This window comes from Myxocyprinus asiaticus, chromosome 43, assembly GCF_019703515.2.
Source record: "Myxocyprinus asiaticus isolate MX2 ecotype Aquarium Trade chromosome 43, UBuf_Myxa_2, whole genome shotgun sequence".
In the NCBI taxonomy this organism is placed as follows: domain Eukaryota; kingdom Metazoa; phylum Chordata; class Actinopteri; order Cypriniformes; family Catostomidae; genus Myxocyprinus; species Myxocyprinus asiaticus.
This window is the reverse complement of record NC_059386.1, coordinates 2,621,886-2,646,726: the sequence shown is the minus strand read 5'-3', so window position 1 is coordinate 2,646,726 and position 24,841 is coordinate 2,621,886. Positions and strand designations below refer to the sequence as shown.

Genomic DNA, 24,841 nt, shown 5'->3' with positions numbered 1-24,841 from the left:
CTACACATTGTGTTTGTTCCACCTATTGGCTGGAGTTTGTTTTGTAGATGATATTTTGTTGTGTAATTCTGTCCCACAGGATTTGTATAGAGACACCGAACTTCAGCAATCCAACGACAAAGTTGTCGCTGGAGCTCTCGATGGACGCCAGTTGGCGCTGTCTTGCGCGGGGTTAATGCACACATTTTTCTTTTTTCTGTTTGTTTGGTTCAGGGGGAAGTTTAGTGTTTGATTATTGCACTAATGTTGGAATGTGGTCTTTATAATTTTGTTTTTGACACACAATCTATTCTATTCCTAATATGTCAAAATGTCAAATGTTAATATGACTGGATTGTCTCTCTCCACGTGGAATGTGAATGGGTTGGGGCACCCCATAAAAAGGTTATTTCTCTTCTTAAGCATAAGAAATATGATATAGTGTTTCTTCAAGAAACGCATCTTTCCCCGCAGGAAGCTGAACAATTTGGGGAGATATGGGGTGGACATGTTTTCTTTAGTGCTGGCTCAAGTAAGAGCAGGGGAGTCATTACACTGATAAGTAAACATCTACAATTCAAATGTCTCAAACAGATTAAATAAATTAGGAAGAGTCATTGTTTTAGCAGAAATTCAGGGGCAAAGTCTTATTTTGGCTAATATTTACGCACCTAACGTTGATAATCAGGGCTTTTCTTGTAGATCTTGAGATGTTGCAAGCCGCTGGCACCCCTCATGATATAATATTGGGAGGAGACTTTAATCTTTTGATGGACTCAGTCCTTGAACATAGTGAAGCAAAAGTGTGTAAGCACCCTAGAGCAACATTGACGCTTCACAGGATGTGTAAAAATCTTGGGCTTACAGATATTTGGAGACTTTTGAACTCATATGGTAAGGAAATCAATATAGTTGGTGCTTTAAATGTATCCCTTTTGCAAAATCTTGAATTCCAACAAATGTTAAAGGCTGAAATCAAAGTTTATATGGAGACCAACTGGTCCTCAGTATCCTCTGTGGGCATGGCTTGGGAGGCACTTAAGGCAGTTCTTAGGGGCCGGATCATACAGTATACCCCATTCGCCAAAAAATCCAAAACACGAGAACTCGTGGAGTTGGAAGGAAATATTAAAAGTGCTGAGGCAGAGCTGAAGCACCACATGTCATCTGATGGCCTCAGAGAATTGACTCAATAGAAATACAGATATAATACTATTTTGTCACGGAAAGTGGAGTTTTGGCTATTCCGGGCAAGACAGTCATCCTTTGAGTCGGGGGACAAAGCAGGAAAACATCTGGCTAGATATGTAAAACAGAGAGAGTCTTTTTCTACCATTCCCTCAGTGAAATCTGCTGGTGGTGAAATTTTTACTTGAGCCATTGATATTAATAATGCTTTTAAAGAATTCTATCTTGATCTCTATAGTTCCACATCTTCGTTTACTGATGAGGGTATTATATACTTTGTGGAACCATTAGAACTTCCTAAACTGACGGCTGAGCAAAAAAGTTCTCTTTGATTCAGAGATAATCATGGAGGTGCTTGGCGAGGTAATTAAGGCCTTACCTACAGGCAAGGCTCCAGGGCCAGATGGCTTTGCCGCTGAGTTTTTTAGATCTTATGCTACATTATTGGCTCCACTTTTGCTAGAAATTTATATGGAATCATTAAAGAATGGAAAGCTTCCGCCAACCATGACGCAAGCCCGGATCAGTCGGATTCTTAAAAAAGACAAAGATCCAAGCGAGTGTAAGAGTTACCATCCAATTTCCCTGATCAAGCTAGATCTTAAAATATTGTCAAAAATTTTAAGTTATGACATCTCTTATACATATAGATCTGCTGGGGTTTATTCGGGGCCGTAGCTCTTCTGATAACATTAAGCGTTTCATCAATATCATGTGGTCCTTGGCGGATGATCAGACTCCGGTCGCTGCCATCTCACTTGATGCCGAAAAGGCATTTGTTATGGTAGAATGGGATTACCTTTACGATTTTGGAAATGTACGGGTTCGGGAATACTTTTATTGGTTGGATTAAGTTACTTTATAGACACCCGGTAGCGGCGGTACAAACGAATGGATTAATTTCAGATAATTTTACTCTGGATAGGGGCATCCGGCAGGGTTGCCCTCTTTCCCCATTATTGTTCTGTCTTGCCCTGGAACCATTAGCAGCCGCGATAAGAAAGGAGGATGATTTTCCAGGGGTAGTGGCAGGAGGTGTGGCGAATATGCTTTTGCTTTAAGCAGATTATATTTTATTATTGGTCTCCGACCCTACTAGATCTATGCCTTACCTCCACAGAATTATTAATTCCTTTTCTAAGTTCTCAGGATACAGAATTAATTGGACTAAATCTGAAGCTTTGGCTCTGACAGCGTACTGATCAGTAATGGCTTTTCAGCCGGGCACGTTCCAGTGGCCCAAACAGGGCATTAAATATTTGGGTATATTATTCCCAGCAAATTTGTATGATTTAGAGTTAATTTTGACCCTTTAGTAAAAAGGTTTGAGCGATGTGGGAAGGTGGGCTTCATTACATTTATCTATGATTGGGAAGTTTAATGTTATTAAAATGAATCGTATTCCAAAATTCAACTACCTGCTACAGTCTCTCCCTATAGATGTCCCCCTCTCTTATTTCAAGCAATTTGATAGCATAGCGAAGTCTTTCGTTTGGAATGGTAAACATCCCAGATTACATTTCAGTAAGCTGCATAGGCCGACTGACAAAGGTGGGCTAGGCCTACCCAAGATTTTGTTTTATTATTATACATTCAGTCTCAGACGTTTGTTTCATTGGCATGGTTCAGGTCCTATTTATCAGACCGCTACCACATTTTATGTCTAAACGAGGAATTGTCAAATCAAACAAAAGTTAAGTATGGAGTGCCACAGGAATCAGTTTTAGCACCTCTGCTTTTCTCCTTATATATGCTTCCCCTGAGAGATATTATCAGGAATCATGGAATAAGTTTTCACTGTTATGCCGATGATACCCAGCTAAATTTCACAATTCTCCAAAAGTGTATCAATGTAATAAAAAAGTTGGATGGCCAGAAATTTCCTTCTTCTCAATTCCGACAAAACAGAGGTACTAATTATTGGACCAAAAATCTCTAAAAATAGGCCGCTAAAATATAATTTGACACTCGATGGATGTACCATTACATCGTCTTCAACAGCGAAGAACTTAGGTGTTATATTTGATACCAATCTGTCCTTTGAAAATCAAATTTCCAATGTTTGTAGAACAGCATTCTTCCACCTCACACAAGCTCTCTGTTGCTGATGGTGGAAAACAAATTTATGCGTTCATGACCTCAAGACTAGATTATTGTAATGCATTACTGGGAGGATATACTGCAATTTCAATAAATAAACTTCAATTGGTTAAAAATGCAACTGCCAGAATGCTGACTTGAACCAAGAAAGATGATCATATTAGCCCAATTTTATCTTCATTACATTGGCTACCTGTTATATTTTGTATTAATTCTAAAATTCTGTTAACTACAAATAAAGCTTTGAATGGTCTAGCTCCACAGTACTTAAGTGACCTTCTACCACACTATATTCCATCACATTCATTACGATCAGAAAATTCTGGCCTGTTAATAGTTCCTAGAATATCAAAATCCACAAAAAGAGGTAGATCCTTTCCTATTTGGCTCCAAAACTATGGAATAGTCTCCCTAAAACTGTCCGGGATGCAGACACACTCACTTAGTTTAAGACTAAATACTCATCTATTTAGCCAGGCATACACCTAATTTATCCATCAACTCACAATTAGGCAGCTTTGTTAGGTCTGCCAGAACCAGAAACATTTCTCATAATCTATAACTCTGCAATAAATTGAATGGCATCTACACAATATTATTCTATTTGTTTCCCTGTCTCAACCTCGTGATTCATATCCTGATGTTACCAGAGCTGGCCAGATCCAGCTCCGTTCCTGCTTAGTGTCGGACTCCACTGCTATGTGTCACTGAATGATGACGACACTACAGCCGGTGCTAGACAGACATCAATTCAGTCTTTTACGATGGACTTCAGATGATGAACTGATGCCAACTCCAACTGAAAGGCATCAGATCCAACATATGCAACTGCCTGAACCTTGGACTTAGGATGGACCCCACCGAACCTCACCAAAATGACCTGCCAGTTGAACTGCGATGCACCTCATTGATCTCTGCCTGCATCACTTTTGTTTATTGATGACTACACTCTTGAAATATAATACATAGACTATCAATTAATTGCCAACAAAAGCCTTCATCAGCCAACTAACAAAGGACAATGCATCTATGTGAACTTCTGCAGTTAATCCAGTATGGACTTCAAAAGACATTAATCATTAATCTTACAGTTCATTCAAAATCTTTGTTTAAACGCTGGCCCTTAACACTTAGTTTACTAATTTTAAGCCATGACTTGCACTGCACACAAATAACTAATATTGGCATTATATTCATGCTGTTTAGCCAGAGGGGAACTGGCCCCCACACGCCTGGTTTCTCCCAAGGTTATTTTTGTCCGTTAACCAACATCTTTGTGGAGTTTTGTGTTCCTAGCCACAGTCGCCTTCGGCTTGCTCACTGGGGTTCTAAATACAATTATTATTTAACTATTTAATTATTTCTTTTTATACACAATTTACAATTACATAATGATGACTTTAATACTTTATAGATATTATGGTTTCATTTTCTGTTAAAGCATAATTTTATGTATAGCTGCTTTGAATCGATGCATGTTGTGAAAAGCGCTATACAAATAAAAATAATTTGACTTGACATTTGTGAAGCTCTCAATACTGTGTATGTATCCGCTTTTTTAAATTTTCCAATCGGAAGGTTATGTCCTTTTAAATCCACTCGCAAATGGCTAAATTTAAACTCTTGTTTTAGTGCAGCGGTTGATTGACAGGTGAAAGACTCTTCGGACTCAAGATGGCGCCGAGTATGGCTGCTGCGTTGCAAGCTCCGACACAACATGGCAGTATTTTGTTTGTTTTGTTCACAATTCTTATGTTTTTTGTCTTGGATGTTGCTGCCTTATTGTCTATGACAGACAAACACTTTTGGACATTGGTTCTGCAATTTCACACCGTAAACCGGACTTCAAATTCCTCAATGCCGACCTGCTGTTTACAAACACGCAAGTGGAACCCTTTGTCTGGGCAGTCCGGACGCGGAAACGCAGGAGGAAAAGGGGAAACAGAGCCGGCGTTCTCATCAGAGTAAGACGCCGTGCAAATCGACCCCCGCTACCCAGTATTCTACTGGCAAATGTTCGTCTCTGGATAACAAGCTCTGCGTGCTGAAAACGTGGATCTTTTTCCAACAAGAGACGAGGGACTGCTGCATTATCTGCCTAACAGAAACTTGGATGTCTGCGGAGATTCCAGACTCAGCCATTGAACCCGCGGGGTTCTCCACGCACCGAGCGGACAGAGCGAAAGACATCTCAGGTAAAAGCAGAGGTGGTGGTGTATGTTTTATGATCAACAAATCCTGGTGTGATCAGAGGAACGTACATTCTATCAAGTCTTTCTGCTCTCCTGATCTGGAATTTCTCATGCTTCTGTGTCGACCGTTCTGGCTACCGAGGGAATTCACAGCGGTCATTATCACTGCTGTGTACATTCCCCCACAAGCCGACACAGACCGGGCAATCAAGGAACTGTATGGGATTATTAGTGAGCAGGAAACCGCGCACCCTGAGGCCGCGTTCATTGTGACCGGGGACTTTAATAAAGCCAGTTTCAAATCAGTCGCACCAAAATACCACCAACACATTAGTTTTAACACACGAGGGGACCGGGTTTTGGACCATTGCTACTCTCCCTTCCGGGATGGCTACAAATCCCTCCCCCACCCACCATTTGGCAAATCGGACCACTCTTCCATTCTGCTTCTGCCCGCTTACAGGCAGAAACTGAAACAGGAAGCACCCACCCTCAGAACGATCCAGTGCTGGTCGGACCAATCAGACTCTACGCTACAGGACTGTTTTGATCACACGGATTGGGAGATGTTCCGGTCAGTCTCTGATGACGACATCGAGCTTTACGCTGATAGCGTAACGTGTTTCATTAAAAAGTGCGTGGAGGACGTCGTTCCGACCAGAACAATATGGATCTACCCGAACCAGAAGCCATTGATAAATAGCGATGTTCACGCAGCACTTAATGTGCGGACCTCCACTTTCAATTCCGGGAACGCGGAGGAGCATAAACAAGCCAGTTATGCCCTCCGAAAAACTATCAGAACAGCAAAACCCCAGTACAGGAACAAGATTGAAGGACTGCTTAACACCACCAACTCTAGAAGCATGTGGCAGGGAATCAACATCATCACGGACTTTAAAGGGAATAAAAACTCCGCCATGAACACCGCTGCCTCTCTCCCGGATGAGCTAAATACATTTTATGCTCGTTTTGAGGGAAATAACACCGCCCTTGCGGAGAGAGCTCTCGCGGCCGAAGCTACAGAGGTTAGTTCACTCTCCGTCTCTGTAGCAGATGTAACTCGATCCTTCCGACGGGTGAATATCTGCAAAGCCACGGGCCCAGACGGCATTCCGGGCCGCGTCATCAGAACGTGCACGAACTAGCTGGCTGGTGTTTTTACAGACATTTTCAACCTTTCCTTCTCTTTGTCTGTAGTCACCACATGCTTTAAAACATCCACCATTGTGCCTGTTCCAAACCAATCAAAAATAACTTGCTTAAATGACTGGCGTCATGTTGCTCTGACCCCCATCATCAGCAAATGCTTTGAGAGACTAATCAGAGATTACATCTGCTCTGTGCTGCCACTCTCTCTTGACCCATTGCAGTTTGCTTACCGCAACAACCGCTCCACTGATGATGCCATTGCATCTACACTACACACTGCTCTCTCCCACCTGGAAAAAAAAGAACACTTATGTGAGAATGCTATTTGTAGACTACAGCTCAGCATTCAACACCATAGTGCCCTCCAAGCTAGATGAGAAACTCCGGGCTCTAGGCTTAAACAGCTCGCTGTGCAGCTGGATCCTGGACTTCCTGTCAAGCAGACGCCAGGTGGTTAGAATGGGCAGTAACATCTCATCACTGACCCTCAACACTGGAGCCCCACAGGGCTGTGTTCTCAGCCCACTCTTGTATTCCTTGTACACACATGACTGTGTAGAAACACATAGCTCCAATGCCATCATTAAGTTTGCTGATGACACGACGGTGGTAGGTCTGATCTCCGACAATGATGAAACAGCCTACAGAGAGGAGGTGCACACACTGACACACTGGTGTCAGGAGCACAACCTCTCCCTCAATGTCAGTAAGACAAAGGAGCTTGTTGTGGACTTCAGAAGAAAAGACAGAGAACACAGTCCCATCACCATCAATGGAGTACCAGTGGAGAGAGTCAGCAGCTTCAAGTTCCTGGGTGTCCACATCACTGAGGAACTCACATGGTCCGTCCACACTGAAGTCGTTGTGAAGAAGGCCTCTTCTTCCTGAGACGGCTGAGTAAGTTTGGAATGAACCGCCACATCCTCACACGGTTCTACACCTGCACTGTAGAGAGCATCCTGACTGGCTGCATCTCCGCCTGGTACGGCAATAGCACAGCCCACAACCGCAAAGCACTGCAAAGGGTGGTGCGAACTGCCAGACACATCATCGGAGGTGAGCTTCCCTCCCTCCAGGAAATATATACAAGGCAGTGTGTGAAAAAAGCTTGGAGGATCATCAGAGACTCCAGCCACCCGAGCCATGGGCTGTTCTCACTGTTACCATCAGGCAGGCGGTATCGCAGCATCAGGACCCGCACAAGCCGACTACATGATAGCTTCTTCCACCAAGCAATCAGACTCTTGATCTCCCACGATCAAAATACATCAGCACTGCACTTTATTACTCTTACTCTTATATCTCACACCGGACTGTCATAAATTATATTCTCTCTTAACAACTTACTATCAACCGACAGCCTGAATGTCAATACAGTACAATACAACCTACTGTACATTCTATATATACTACTATATATACTTTTTTATTTTTTATTTTTATTGAATAATGTATCTATATTGTGCGTATTGTATACTGTACAGTGTATTTTATTATTTGTATGGTGTGTTGTGTGTAATTATGTGTATATTAGACTTTAAATTGTGTTGTGTTAATTTGATGTTATTGTAAATTGGTATATGTCTCATCACTGTCACGACTGCTATGTTGATCGGAACTGCACCCAAGAATTTCACACACCATTGCACTTGTGTATATGGCTGTGTGACAATAAATAAAAATGTGATTTGAGAGGTGGTGCTTCACTGCTGTCAAGACGCATACAGGACGGATTAGCATTTACACCTCAAACGTGACGTGGACACATGCGTTTTTGACCACATTTGTATGTGGTTTCTGCGATTTTATCACAAGACGTTTTAGACCCCGTTTAGACCTGTATTTAGGGCTGACCACATGTGATCGATCACCCAAAACGCATCTTAACACCAGGTGGAAAGGGCCCTCTGTTTTAGTTGCTAGCCTGCTAACAGAAATAAAGTATACAAAGAGGATCACCCATTTCACATATGTGCAACTTCATCGGGAGACACACTAAGTTTTCACCGCATCTGTACTGTTTGTAATGTGTGACTACATAGAAAATAAAGTGATTTCTGGATTACTACATCAAATTTTTCCTGGGGTGACTAACATAAATAATCAGATGATTATCGAGAGTGGGTAATTTAACTCTATTGTACACTAAACCATCATGAAATCTAGTTTACATGAGGGAAGTATTGTTAGCCTGTTACTGTGTGACTAACTTGCATCAAAACATCTTTAAGTAAATGAGTATTTCAGTGCAGTATTTTATGTTGAGTCATAAAAGTCTTTATTGTAAAAGATCGTGTTGATAAATAGGTTTATAGTGTATTTTCAACATGTTGTCAACTGAGTTTAGTATGTGCTACGTGGTTAAAGAGTGCTTTTAGGCTGGCCTGGGTAGCTCAGCAAGTGAAGACAGGGCGTGCTGAGTGACTGAGTGAATCCGGTTGCTAGGGTGGGTAGAGTCACGTTGGGCTAACCTCCTCGTGGTCGCTATAATGTGGTTCTCGCTCTCGGTGGGGTGCGTGGTGAGTTGTGTGTGGATGCCATGGAGAATAGCGTGAGCCTCCACACGTGCTATGTCTCCGCGGTAACGCGCTCAAGCCACGTGATAAAAAGCACGGATCGTCTCGGACGCGGAGGCAACTGAGATTCATCCTCCGCCACCCAGATTGAGGCCAGTCACTACACCACCACAAGGACTTAATGCGCATTGGGAATTGGGCATGCCAAACTGGGGAGAGGGAGAGAAAAAAAAAGAAAAAGTGTGCTTTTTCAGCCTCGTCTCATCTCTCACTCTGACTGCAGGGACACCGCACACGCCCAGTTTAAACTGTAACCTGAAGACACAGGCTGTGTCAGAAAACTGGAAAATGCCTTCAGAGACTGTATGAGGATGGATGAATGTATGATGAATTAAGGTGCTTTTTAAACTTTGTTCAGAGAGTTCCATTCTTTCGAAGTTGTTTAAACCATTAACTGATTAGGCAGCTGCCTGCATATTCCGATGCAGCGAAAGCTAATTTAAAGCAGCCTCACAAAAGTGTAGCTCTGTTCCCAGCGTCCCCCATCAGTGTTGTTGATTTTGTTGTCGTTGTTGCTATTGATTTTTATTTTTTTTTTATTTTTTATTTTTTTAGAGCTGTCAGAATTAACACGTTAACGCATGCAATTAATTAAAGTTTAACGCTTTAATTTTTCTTAATTGCGATTAATGCATTTACCGTTAATACAACATAAACCTTAATAAACACTTTTATTGAAAGGGTGGACCTTTGTAATGTGTCCGCCCAGAGTCATTACACTGACACACACACCACAAACACACACCATAGCCCCTTCAACCAAAGGGAGCCTATAAGCGTAGCATAAAATAGCATAACACGGGGGTTCCATAGATATTCTATGAGCGGTACTGTTGTAACACGCTAGTTGACCATTAAGCTCTCTGTATGAAAGAGCGCCGCGGGGAGGATGTTATCAAAGTAAATAAAAGAATCTCTGCACACGGGGCCTGGGTAGCTCAGCAAGTAAAGACGCTGTCTACCACCACTGGAGTTCGCGAGTTCAAATCCCAGGGCGTGCTGAGTGACTCCAGCCAGGTCTCCTAAGCAACCAAATTGGCCCGGTTGCTAGGGAGGGTAGAGTCACATGGGGTAACCTCCTCTTGGTCGCTATAATGTGGTTCGCTCTCAGTGGGGCATGTGGTGAGTTGTGCGTGGATGACGCAGTGGATGGTGTGAAGCCTCCACATGTGCTATGTCTCCGCGGTAACGCACTCAACAAGCCACGTGATATGTTGCGTGGGTTGACGGTCTCAGACGCGGAGACAACCGAGTTTCGTCCTCTGCCACCCGGATTGAGGCGAGTCACTACGCCACCACGAGGACTTAGAGTGCATTGGGAATTCGGCATTCCAAATTGGGTAGAAAAAGGGGAGAAAATAAAATCTCTGCACACACACACACAACATTGCTTAGACAGGTGTTCCCAAATATTCAGCAGGTGGTGAGAAATTTGGGTGTCTATTTTGACACAGAATACCATGTTAAGCAACATTCCCAAAGTAAGACATATCTTGAGTTTCAAGGATACAGAGAAGCTCATACATGCTTTTATTTAGTCTCACCTTGATTATTGCAATGCAGTTTTCAGTATTAAATCAACGCACTTTAGCACAGCTACAATTAATGCAAAATGCTGCAGCTAGACTTGTCACAAACAAGGTCTTCAAGTTATATTACTGCAGTTTTAGCCTCTTTGCATTGGTTACCTATCCATGTTAGGGTTGATTTTAAGATTTTAATAATTACATATAAAGCATTAAATGGCTTGGCACCTGAATATTTAGAAGAACTATTAAGATCTTACAAAAGAGCTAGACCTCTTAGATCTTCTTGTTGTGAACTGTTGGCTGATCCAAAATCCAGATGTAAAGCTAAAGGTGATAGAGCTTTTGTAGTGAAGGCCCAACGATTATGGAACAGCCTACCCAGGGATATCAGATCTTCTAAATCTGTGTCTGTTTTTTTAAGTCTCTTTTAAAAACTCACTTGTACAGACTTGCCTTTAGTACTTCTATGTGAATGTGTTTATGTTTTATGTGTTTTTGATTTTAATTTATATTGTGAAGAACTTTGTGCTAAGTTGCTAAAAGGTGCTATACAAATAAAGTTATTATTATTATTATTATTATTATTATTATTATCACTTCCGTGATAAGATGGAGAAATGACCTCTTAATGCTATGTACAAAACAAGCCCAGATGGAATTTGTGATAGAAATTAAGTATTGTTCAGCCTATGTAAGGCACATTTTAATTACTACAGAAGCACGTCAAGTCTTAACTATCACCAAAACGCAGAATGAGACATTTTTGTCTTCATGTGGAGTTCAAAGCAGTGCTGGTGTTGATGCCCTGACAGGAATCTTAAAGGCGACTTTGCAATTGCTGTAGGAAAGCGGATAGCCACAGTTCGGCAGACTAATATTGTGGAGGATGAGAGTTAAAGAGATTTAATGCCCATTGCAATGAAAATGCAACCTATGTGGGGACTAGTTCTTTCAATTAGTCAACCTCCCAATTAGACTTTTTGAAACGTTAAATGATACTTGAACTGGTGCTATTTTAGTGCATTATATATTACATGCATCCTTATATTTTGGAAGGCTTTGTTTGGAAAATGTTAATTAAGCATTATATTGTTACATTTTATTTTATTTCCTAAGATGGAATTAAATGCATTTTGACAGAAGTTTATATAGTCAAATTTCAAAACTTTCAAGATCTACGATTAATCGCGATTAACTAGGGGAAAAAAGTGTGATTAATCGTGATTAAAAATTGCAATCGACCGACAGCACCATTTTTTTTTTACTTCAAGTGCAAGTCCGACAAAATCAAGGAGTTCTAGGGTAAAAATTTGAACTGTCAATCAACCACTGCGCTAAAACAAGATTTTTAAACTTTACTGGTTATGTGTGGCTTTAAAAAGGAAAACCATCCGATCAGACAATTTGGAAAGTGCATATTAATACCAGGAGTACAGGGCACACCCACAGCGAGGGAGTGAGAGAGTAACGTTAGGTAAAGATGTTTAAAGTAAAAAAAAATATATATATATATATAATATATTTTTTTTGTTGTGGTATCAAAACAGGTATTGAGAATTGTCAAATTTCACTATCAAAAATGTATATATTGTGTATGGTAGATCTTGCTATAACAACATGGAAAAGTAGATCTCATTTAGACGTGCAGGCATCCCTGGTATATATCTAAACAATGATTTTGTTCTTAGACTTTTTGTTTGGCTATTATTTTGAATTTGGATTAATGGTAATCAGAATCAGAAGATTAAGCTATTAATGTTCATCTTTGTGGCATATCTATTTAAGAAAAGAAAAAGATCAGTGACCAAGTCAACAGTGTAGACAGAAAGGTGAGACAGGCTTCCGAAATCCGAAAATAAGGCAAGTCATATTTGACATGGACATTATTTTTATTTTTTATTTGGTTCCAACTAATTGGACCAATGTTTGACAGTCATTAAATTATATGTTATTAAAATTGTATCATAACATTTTTCATGTTTGGCTAAGTGATAGCTGATTAAACTAACGACGATAAAATTGCTTTTGTTTTTCCATAAATGTGTTATTTCTCCTTAAAATTGTTTACCATGAATTGAACTCTTCCTAAACAAATGTGATTTCTGGGCAGATGTTTGCTGTGCCTGAAATCACTCACTCCCCTGATTAAAATCAAACACTTATACTAAAATCAGGCGCGTTTTAATTATGATTAATATTGTATAATTTCACGTGCACATGCTGCTTTTTGTCCATGTCAAAGTGTCTGTTATCAGATCTGTTGAAGATGAAGAATCTGTTCAGATTGACTAATGATTTTCAGCTGAATCCTTGATGGCTGGGATTTCTATGTACAGTATAGGTATTGTCATGCTAGGTACATACAGTTACCTGTATGAAATGACTTAAACGGTGATATAAGATTTTGGTCATATCGTCCACCTCATTAGTCATTACAGAGGCTATAAAAAGTCAACACATCCTTGTTAAAATTGCAGATTTTTGAGCTGTAAAAAATGAATCCAAGATAAATCAAGTCAGATATTTTTCTACCTTTAATGTGATATTAAAACCAACAAAATTCAAGAAACAAACAAATACTGTAGAAACTTTTAAGAAAAATTAAAAACCTAAAATTACCTGGTTGCATAAGTGTGCACACCCTTTATAATGGGGCATGTGACCAGTTTAACCAACCACATTTAAATTCTTACTCAAATTAATTATAATTCTCCAGTCATCAATTAAGTAATGCTGATCAACCCTGCATAAAAATGAGCCGTTTCTGTAGGATTTTCTTGGCATCTTCTTGGTTGCATCTTACTGCTGAAGCCATAGCCCGCAAAGAGCTTACAAAGAATGTGCGGGTCTCATTGTGAACAGGAGAGGGATACAAAAGATTTTCCTAAACATTAGATGTGCCATGGAACACCGTGAAGGCCATCATCAACAAGTGGAGAAAATGGGGCACCACAATGGCATTTCAAAAGAACAAGGCACCCATCAAAAATTTATGAAAAAACAAGAAAAAAAATTATCAGGGAGGCAGCCAAGAGGCCTACAGTCACATTAAAGGAGCTGCAAGAATATCTGGCAACTACCTAACACTCGCTGCATGTGACAACAATATCCCGTATTCTTCATTTGTCTGGGCTATGGGGTACGGTGGCAAGATGAAAGCCATTACTGCCAAAACATATATTCCATCACCGAAAACCATGTAGCAAAATGTTTTATTGTCTGATGTAACCAAGATAGAAGATCTTGCCAAGATTTTTGGCAATCATTTTAAAAGGTATGTTTGGCGCAAAAAAAAAAAAAAGACTGCTCATCACTCAAACAACACCATACCCACAGTGAAGCAAGGTGGTGGGGAAGCATCATGCTATGGTGCTGCTTCTCTTCAGCTGGGACTGGGGCACTAGTCAAGATAGAAGTCTTGCATAGTGCCAAATACCAGTCCATTTTGGCACAAAACCTGCAGGTCTCCATTAGAAAGCTGAAGATGAAGAAGAATTTCATCTTTCAGCACGAAAATGACCCCAAACACAATTTTAAGTCAAAGGAATGGCTTCAGAAGACGACGATCAAGGTTTTGGAATGGCCCAATCAGAGCCCAGACCTAAATCCAGTCAAAAACTTGTGACTAATGACTTGAGAGGGGTATGAGGAGATCCCCTCGCCATTTGATCGGTCTGGAGCTTTTTTGCAAGGAAGAGTGTGAAAAAATGGACAAAACAAGATGATAGAATCTTATTCAGAAACACTGACTGCTGTATTAAAACAAAAGGTGCTTCAAGTATTAATTGAGGGGTGTGCACACTTATGCAACCAGGTTATTGTAAGTATTTTATTTTTTTCCTAAAAACATTGCATTAGTTGTTCACTTCAGTTTGGTTGATTGCATTATCACATTGAAGGTGGAAAAAGATTTGACGATTTATACTGGATTCATCTTTTACATCTCAAAAACCTGCCATTTTAACAGGGGTGAGTAGACTTTTTATAGCCACTGTAATGCAATAGAGATAATTCATTCCAGGATCTCACTGTGGCTTCCAAGCTTCACTCTGGAACACTCGGAGCTTGATTGCTATTCCTGAATTAGAAAACACACCCCCTCATTACCATATAGACAAATTAATGTAGAAATATGTAAATAGATTTGAATATAAATAAATGTAGAACTAAATAAATCTGGGAAAAACATGCTTAAATAAATGTTGAAATAAATAAAATAACGCATAAGGAAATAAATGTATAAATACTAATTTATGTTGAATTTGAACATTTATTACCAGGTAAGTTTTTTTTTTTTTTTTTACCATTTCCTTGCAAGTATATTTATATTATTATTAATATGGTTACATTTGGTCTTCCATATACTAGAGTCAAGTTGATTTATGTTTTTTTTTCTCCCCAATTTGGAATGCCCTATTCCCAATGCGCTCTAAGTCCTCGTGGTGGCGTAGTGACTCACCTCAATCCGGGTGGCGGAGGATGAATCTCAATTGCCTCCGTGTCTGAGATCGTCAGTCCGCGCATCTTATCACATGTTACCGCAGAGGCATAGCGTGTTTGGAGGCTTCACGCTATTCTCGGTGGCATCCACAAACAACTCACCACGTGCCCCACCGAGAGCGAGAACCACACATTATAGCGACCATGTGGAGGTTACCCCATGTGACTCTAGCCAATTTGGTTGCTTGGGAGACCTGGCTGGATAACATATATTATGTTTAAGTATTGAGGCTATACTTTTGAAACTGTGTGTAGTTACTGTTTTGTAAATTGGACCGGTTTCCTTTCATTGATGTTCCTTACGTCACATTATATATTTCTTTAGAAAAAGAGGAATGAATCAAAATAAATTTCTTTGGTAATCACCATTATGCCACAAATGCTGTCAATAGAGTTTAACTTGTACTAAACCCAAAACATTCTTTGCAAGAGTAAATATCTATGAATCTATGTTAAGTCTTAAAGCAGTCCTTGTTTTGGTGCCAGTGCTGCTCTGAGTGCTGTTCTCACTTCATTCTACAAAAGTTTGAATAAAACTCCTAATTGTCTTCACTCCACTGATATACAGCAATATGCCCTAAAACTCTTTTGTTTCGTCTCCACTCACATGTTAATGTTCAACCATATCTATTGCAATTGTTGTGCTTGACCCCTCTTTAAAGCAGTACATTGGCACTTACCCAGGCATTAGACAATTTACACAAAGATTTTATGAAGCCTTACCGCTGCTCCATCAATTCTGTTGTCCTGATCATCCTTTTTCTTGGACTTCTCAGAGTCAGAATCTGATTGGCTACAGGAATCTGAGCCACTTCCTGAGTCACTGCTCTCTGATTGGCTACTGCTGGAGCTGCTACTGCTTGAGCTGGAGCCAGAGCCCGATCCTGAATCAGACTCATCATCTGAGTTACTGAGACACAGATACACATTTATATGGATCAGATGGATGAGTCACTTCACACAACATATTTTTATTTTTTTGCATGTGCTGATTGACAGCTATAAGATTAATTCATTTTAACCAGAATTATGATGGTTGCAAGCAGATTATACTTGATAGGATTTTTTGTGATTAGACAATATAATTAGCATTAAACTTGATTTTTGTAATCTGATTACAGCAATCTGATCAATCCATTACTCCAACACTGGCTGTGGAAAAGGTGAAGATTTACAAAGAGTAACAACTTTAATTACAGTATGTTTTGTATTTTCCATATCCTGCTGTTGTTAAAAAGGGCAATCATACAATACTTTTAACATTAAACAAATATTAATTTAATATACACTTTTAGCCTTTTCACCACACAAAGGTATTGTATGGCTTCATTTGGATTGGAATATAATGCAAGAGCCATATACTTTCGTGATACTTTGTCCTTTGTGGAGCTTCACAGTATGAATCACCATCCAGTTTCCTTGTATGGAGAAATAGACGCTTGTAATAGATTTTTTCATATCTAACATCTCCTAGCTTTGACATTTTTCCTAACATCAACTTTTGTGTCTCACAGAAGAGATAATATGGGTAGGACCAACATGAAGAAAAGAAAATGGAGGACCATTTTTGGATAGTTCCTTTCATATGTCAACCTCCAACATAAAAAGGGCTATTTATTCTGATTACCTGGACTTTCCACTGCTGTTGCTGACACTTTCATCTTCACTGCGTCCATCCATCTCAGTGGATCAGATATTAAAGATCAGTTCCAGATGAGATGTTTACAGTCTGTGCGCGGCACTTCACAGAGCAGCTCACCTAAAAAATAAAAACTTCTGTAAAAGCTAATAAACATTATTTATTTATCAGTGACTCATCTTAACTGTAAATATTGTGCCGTTTGATTGACTGCTAAGAGACAGCAGTCAAAACAAAAGGCAAACGATGTGTGTTGTGAAAAGCTCTTTAAAAGTACAAAATTATTTGACAATATGGTCTTGCACAATTACTAAAGCTTGAAAGTCTACGTTAAAAAATAGACTGCAACAGCGCTACAGTCAGCACTGTGTTAGCAAGCAGCGCTGTCTAGTTATCCATTATTCATTATACCATAATAAAACTTAAAAGGGCGTTTTGTTCCTTTGGTTAAATTTTTTTTTAATATGATGTGGTTGACATTTCCGTGGAATTGCCCAACATATGTATAATATTAATTTGTGATGTTCTATTATATACAGTACAAACATGTAAAATGTGAGTTCTGTTGTTTTGAACTGTTAAAATAACCCTTTTTCAAATAAATCATCATTAGTTATTTTTCAATATTTTTTATATTTTTATTTTATTTATCTTTCATAGCAGCTCACTTTAAAAATGTTGGCCTGTCATGTGTTCAACAGATCCAATCCATGTTCAGTGGATATTATTTATTGTTACTTAAAACAATAAAAGCTTTTGTATCTCTTTACATTTTTAAAACATAATTCCTGAGCAAAACAGTGCAAATAAGTGGCAAAATATCACCAATGTTTTTAGTTTTTTTTTATCTGTATCAGCCAAAAATGTTCATATTTGTGCATCCTTAATTACAGTACCAGAACCAAATGTTTTCATGGCGTTTGTTTCTGTTAACAGTTCTTGAACATGCACTCTACCGGCGATGCAGACAGAAAACCTAAATGATCCAGACAGTATTTTCTGCACTACTACTCAGTGGCGCAGTCAACAACGCTGCTGAATTTACAGCACGAGACACAAAGCGCGACCAGTGTAGTCAATTACTAAACAAATTATCAAAAAATTTATATCACGAATAATCTCTCTTATCGCGTTAAATCACAGATTTTGAAAATGCTGAAATTTGATACCACATACATTATTTTCCTGTAAAAATGCATTAATTTCCATCTTAGGAAAGAAAACAAAACAATATGTAACAATATAATTCTTTATTAATATTTTCCAAACAAAGCCTTCCATCGTATAAAAGGCAGGAATGCACTTAAATAGCACCAGTTCATCTAAATTTTAACTTTTCCCAAAGTCTAATTGGGAGGTTGACTTATTGAAAGAATTAGTCCCCATAGGTCGAGTATTCATTCATATTTTCATTCATTTTATACATTGACGGGACTTAAATAAGCAGTTACTTAAGAGCCTATGATTGGATCATTATTGCAGTGATTAATGTTTCAGCTGGCAAACAATTCTTTTAACCCTAACTGATGCAGTCTGTAGCTCCTCATTTCTTAAACAACCATGTTGGAAGACGTATCTCGTGGTTGTGGAAAAGATGTTACTGTGTTTCAGAAGGGGAAAATTATTGGCCTGCATAAAGCAAAGACAACAACTAAGGAGATTGCTGAAATCACTGGAATTGGGTTAAGAACTGTCCAACACATTATTAAAACCTGAAGGATAGTGGTGAACCTTCAGCTTCGTGGAAGAATTGTGGTCGGAAAAAAATCTTGAATGATCGTGATCGGAGATCACTAAAATGCTTGAAGTCACATCATAAAAAATCGACAGCAGAACTCACGGCTATGTTTAGTAATGAAATTAAGAGCATTTCCACAAGCACAATGTGATGAGAACTTACAGGATTGGAACTAAACAGCTGTGTGGCCACAAGAAAGCCACTTGTTAGTTAGGCTAATTGGAAAAAATTACTTCAATTTGCTAGGGAGCATAAAGATTGGACAGTGGAGCAATGCAAAAAGGTCATGTGGTCTGATGAGTCCAGATTTACCCTATTCCAAAGTGATGGGCATTTCAGGGTAAGAAGGGAAGCGCATGAAGCGATGCACCCGTCATGCATAGTACCCACTGTTCAAGCCTCTGGAGGCAGTGTTATGATCTGGGGTTGCTTCAATTGGTAAGGTCTAGGCTCAGCAACGTTATAGGGCAATAAAATGAAGTCAGTTGACTACCTGAATGTACTGAATGACCAGGTTATCCCATCAATGGATTTTTTTCCTCCCTGACGGCACGGGCATATTCCAGGATGATAATGCTGAGATTCGTCATGCTCAAATTATGAAAGAGTGGTTCTGGGAGAATTTAGGAATCATTTTCACACATGAACTGGCCATCACAGAGTCCTGACCTTAACCCCATTGAAAGTCTTTGGGATCTGCTGGAGAAGACTTTACGGAGTTGTTCGACTCTCCCACCATTAATTTAAAAAAAAAAACTCTGGACAGAAATAAATGTTGTGACGTTGCATAAGGTTGTTGAAACAATGTCACAACAAATGCGCACCGTAATAAAAGCTAAAGGCAGTCCAACGAAATATTAGAGTATAACTTTTTTTGGCCAGGCAGTGTATTTCTATATTCTCTATATATCTCATAATTTTACATTTAAAACCTTCATCTTATAACATTATTTATGCATTTGCAACTACTGTGTAAATGCATTTATTCCTGCTCTGTGAAAATACTAGGGCTGCAACTAACAATTATTTTGATAATCGATTAATCTTCGATTATTTCTACAATTAATCGATTAATCAGATAAAAATTTGATTTTATTTCCTGTATTTTATTAAAATATGATTTTTCAAAAAACTGAAATGATAAAGGGCATAAGGATTTGGTTTGCATTACATAACTGAATTAATAATTTTATACTCTCACAATTTTGAACAAAGCCTGGATCATCAGAAGTTTAAATTTATTATTATTACTTTCAGGACATATGTGAAACAGTTCCTTTACTTTTAAAACTTAACGAAAAATGCTCATCATTAAAGAGTAAAATGATCCATCGGGGATGGAGTGGGACAAAAAATTCAGCCCAGCTGAGGGCATTAGTGACATCGGAATAGAAATGTTAATAATTATGCCCAGCTGATAAATACATAATTATGTTAGATACAGTATGCTTGAATGCTGTCACTGATTATATACATTTAAGTATTTTAATATTATAGTTTTTAAAATAGTATTTTCACTGATTACATGCTTCTAAACTATTCTTTTTTTTTTTTTAATTGTTTGTTTATACAGTAAAATAATGTTTGCCATTTTATAAATTTACTAGTGAAATCAGACATTACATGATGTGGCATTATCAGGACCCTTAGCATTATTATACATTATATTCAGCATTATATACAGTTTAATATAGTACAATCATCTGTAAACCCTGTGCAAATTCACTCTTGTGCTGAAAAATTATTACATGCGCTTAAATGAGCAGGAGAAAACACTTTAAAAACCAGCACACCTTGACTGCTGAGACTTCAGTCTGATATCCATGAAAGCTGCACAATTGACTACATTGAAATCGTGGTATGATGTTGGACAGTTTAATCAAAATGATTGCGCTCCCTTTCTCCACTGCGATCGTTTTGACTGACGTGGATGCGCACGCTCGCTTGCTCGTTAGAGTTTAACGGAGACTCGCCTGTGGTAAGAACAAACAGTTTTGCGAAATAAGCGGCTGATTTTCAATTCATAACATGTTTACATTATAAAACATAGAAAATAGCAGTCAAATGTAAGTGATGCGCTGGAGAGAAAAAACTCTCGTACAGCCCAACCACTCTGTAAACGCACCTGATGCAGCAACCGGTCCACATTAATCTGCATAATTATGATCTTCTTTGCAGTGTTTATAAAGTGCTCTCGTGCGCCGGACAACTTGGGTCGTGTTTTTTCCGCTACAACTTTTCTCCGTTTTTCAAACGAGTTTCATAATGCAACACATTTTTAACTGGGCTGTGAAGTGACGTCACTGACGGGGCTTCTCCGTGCTTACTGCAAATATCCAACTAATTAGTTGTTGCAGCCCTAGAAAATACATTTAACTGCCACTTCAGATGCAGCTTCTGTCCCACCATTACTGTGTAAAGATAGCTTTAGTCCCCATAGGTTTAGTATTCATTGCATTGGGCATTAAATCTCAAACTCTCATCCTCCCAAATATTAATCTGCCAAATATAAATTAAGCTGCGCTCATGATTCCTGTCAGACCGTCAACGCCAGCGCCAAGTGTTGCTTTGAACTCCATGGGAAATGCAGAGTGACAGTTAAGACTTGACATGCTTCTGTGGTAAATAACATGCGCCTTACATAGGCTGAAAATACTAGGGCTGCCCTCGACCAAAGATTTTCCTAATCAACTAGTAGGCGTTAATTTAAACCATTTGTCGACTAGTTGCACGTTTATGATATTCATTTAATTACTTAAATATATTTTTTTGGGGGGGTGCAATCAGAAAATGGTTTGAGCTCCAGGGCTGAGAAAGAATGTTATAAGTAACATTGCTAATACTGTTCTACATTACAGAGAAATACTAAACTGTAATAATGAGCCTTTATACATTTTACAAGCGCACGCACGAAGCAAGCCACAGCAACACCGGCAAAAGCGGTAATGATTCTGAATGTGTCGGAAAAACCAGCAAGGAGACTGTCTGAACATTTGGGTTGTGCCGATAGACGATGATTTCAGGGATCGACGATGGTGAGAGTGATCGCTATATACCTTTAGCTGATACCTTTGACGATGTCAAGACGTTATTTGGCTCATTTTCCCATGTATTAAATTATTATTATTATTATTATTATTAGGCTATTATTATTATCAAATTAATATTAAAAAATATTTGCCCGTAGACACACATACGTGCTTGAAGAAACACTTTATTATATTATTAAGAACAGCTGACAGAAAAGCAGTCTATGCGCATATATGACGCGAAGATACGAAGGCATGCATTCTCGTGGAACACGCGCATGTAAAAGCTTCCGATTTTTATTTTTTTTTTGCAAGAACAGTATCGTCTGAGTGCTGCAAATGACCTCAGACATCTCAGCTCATGAGTTGTTTTGAGTTCAGTTCACTTTATTTCCACAGAGCAGTTCATTGTGACCACAACTCTGCAGCCTATACGTCTGTGATTAAAACAAAATACAAAAACACGTTCACCTCGAACTATGATTTATATTTCAGTGATTATCATCAAAATTATTATTATTATTTTTACATTTATAATTGTTTTTATGTCTTCATTTGTGTAAGTAGTTTTCCGCCTGTATGTTTAGACGGATACTTGCCTGACGGTAAATGGAAAGGTGTGTGTGTATGTATATATTATTCTTTTATCACTTCATTATTTTAATTGCTTTTTCATTTCGTTTGGAGTGCAATTTGAATTTAGAAATGTATTTGATTTAAGTTTTTCATTTTTTTAAATAAATTAATTTAATGCAAAATCACTAAAGCAAGAATATTCACTGATCCCTCAGCCCCAGGGTTGCCGATGTATTTGGATATTGCAATATATATATCTCGTGAAGGAGGGAACAAAACGAATTTATTCACACACACACACACAATGTATTTTCACGGACAACGAAATACCCGACAGGTAGAGAATGCACAGATGATGCAGGTTCTATGCCAGAGAGATGTTGACAACTGTTGTAAAACCATCTTTCAAAAAGTTGAAAAACACATTTATTTTAATTGCACATTTATTTATTTTTTTTTTCAGTTTCATTTGAATGTTTAGTTAAAATAAATACAAAATAAAGTTCAAAGTTTGAAATCAAGGTGTCTTGCTTTATTGTGTATGGTTAACCCTAACCCTGCTTAACAAAAATTACCCCACCACCTTGTGTCCAACCAGCGGTAATACTAGTTTTTTCTGCGACCAACTGACCAATCAAAACTTGGTCGACCAAGACTCTTCTCATCGACTAAGGTTTGGTCCACTATCAGGGGGCAGCCCTAGAAAATACTCTATCTGTCCCATCTGGGCTTGTTTTGTACATAAAATAGCACTAAAAGCTCCTTTCTCCATCATTTTATCACTGATACGGAAGCGCTGTTGTGGTGTGTCCATCACTGTAATGACTCCGGGCGGACACATTACAAAGGTTCCGCCCTCCCAACAAGTATCATTCCTCAGTCACAAGGGCTTCTATGACCTCATACTTGCTATCTGAATGTAACGAAATATAAAAATAATTTAAATGTAAAAATGATATGCGGTCATTATTTTTCAAAACGAACAGATGATCTTTTAACATTCATATTCAACTGCACGACTGATAAACTCTAAAAAAAAAAATATTTTAATATTTTGGTAGGAAATCCCTTTGGCTGTCTCTGGGCCCCCAATGCAGTTTTGTATTGACTATTTAGGATTTTTTTTTTCTTCAGCCAACTTAAAAAAAACAAATAAAACAAAAAACGCAATGTGCAAATTTGAATGTATATCATTATAAATATCGATATCAAACGAAATGAAAAAGAATATCTTAATAATATTTTTGGCCATTTCACCCAGCCCTACTTCAGTTGCACATTTGAGTAATTCCAAATATGTTTGGCCATTACAAATGTCTAAACAAATCTATAGCAACCCCATTGCACAGGGTTGTTGTGGACCAAGGAGGAGATAAGAGCATTTCACCATGTAAGGAAGGAGCAAAATGGGTAGCACCATCGCCTTACAGCAAGAAGGTCACCGGTTCGAGTCCCGGCTCAAACTGGGCCTTTTTGTGTGGAATTTGCATGTTCTGCCTGTGTTCACGTGCAACATGCAAGTCAAGTGAATTGGAGAGACTATACATTTTGTCTGTGTGTGTTAGCCCTGTCCAGGATGGCCTGAGACCACTGGGATAGGCCCCAGCACTACCCACAACCCTGTATAGGATAAGCGGCTATAGAGATTGGATGGATGGATCTTAAAAGAGGACTCAAGTGTAAACAACCAACAGATTAACTCCTATTGGCAGTAAAGCATGGGCAAAACATAACACCCAAAAATGAAACTCCAAAAGCTCCAACAAAGCAATCCAGTTCGATTTGTGTGAGAACAGACCAAAATATAACTTTTTCACTGTACATCTTGACAGAAGTCTCCTTGGCAAATCACGATTTTAAGCTCGATTACACTTCCTAAAGTGTAATCTAGCTTGAAATCATGATCGTGCCTAGAGACTGAAATGACAACATGTAAAGTCAGGGGGTGGAGGGCAGGATACTGTTTCATAAGTAAAGTTTTACAAACAACAACAGTTTGGCTAGCTACCTTCTGCAGCAAGGAGTACTTCACTCTAACAATAAAAAAGACTGCAAAAATGTCACATCAAAAGCGTTGAGGAAACGTGGAGGAACCAAGCACTCTACTTGTGATATGGTCTTCTACGGAGATCCAAGATAAACTAGAGATCGCAATAAATAAATAAATTAATGAGTCTACGAGTCTAAGAGAATACGATAATCAATTCTGGCCAAATTTTTGAGATCATCCGATAAAGATCTTGTGTTACGTGAGGCGAGAAGTAAAGGAAATCTTTCTTGGAAGAACCACAGCATTTTCTTGTTCCCAGACTTTGCGAATTCAACAAGAGAGAGAAACGTGATCGATTCAAGGAATGCAAGAAACATTTACATCAACAGAAGGTCGCTTTTGCACAGATATTCCCGGCCAAATTGAGAATAGATGCTAAGGATGGCCGTAAAACATTCACATGCCCACAGCAAGCGATGTCCTTCATAAAGTCAATGGAGCAAGTCATCTTGTTGTACTCACATCGCAGCCGAGTGGACCGGCTCACTGAATATTCACTTGACTGTTTGAGGAAACAATGTTTCTTCAAGAAATGCACCTTTCTCCGCAGGAAGCTGAAACATTTGGGAAGATATGGGGTGGGCATATTTTTT

General features: G+C 38.8%; 1 protein-coding gene across 6 annotated transcripts in view; it reads right to left on the bottom strand.

Moving 5' to 3' along the window:
• The window catches only part of LOC127433271 (chromodomain-helicase-DNA-binding protein 1-like), a 294,229-nt gene that overhangs the window by 234,697 nt on the left and 34,691 nt on the right, over positions 1-24,841 (bottom strand). For 5 of the 6 annotated variants that reach the window (XM_051684997.1, XM_051684994.1, XM_051684996.1 and 2 more), the window contains exons 2-3: positions 16,844-16,975; positions 15,940-16,126 (exon numbers count right to left, since the gene is read on the bottom strand). In XM_051684997.1, coding sequence (XP_051540957.1) covers positions 15,940-16,126; positions 16,844-16,896 — 240 coding nt within the window. In that variant the 5' untranslated portion in view covers positions 16,897-16,975. Of the gene's footprint in view, positions 1-15,175; positions 15,415-15,939; positions 16,127-16,843; positions 16,976-24,841 lie in introns of those variants that run through there. The other variant, XM_051684998.1, reaches the window with a different exon arrangement.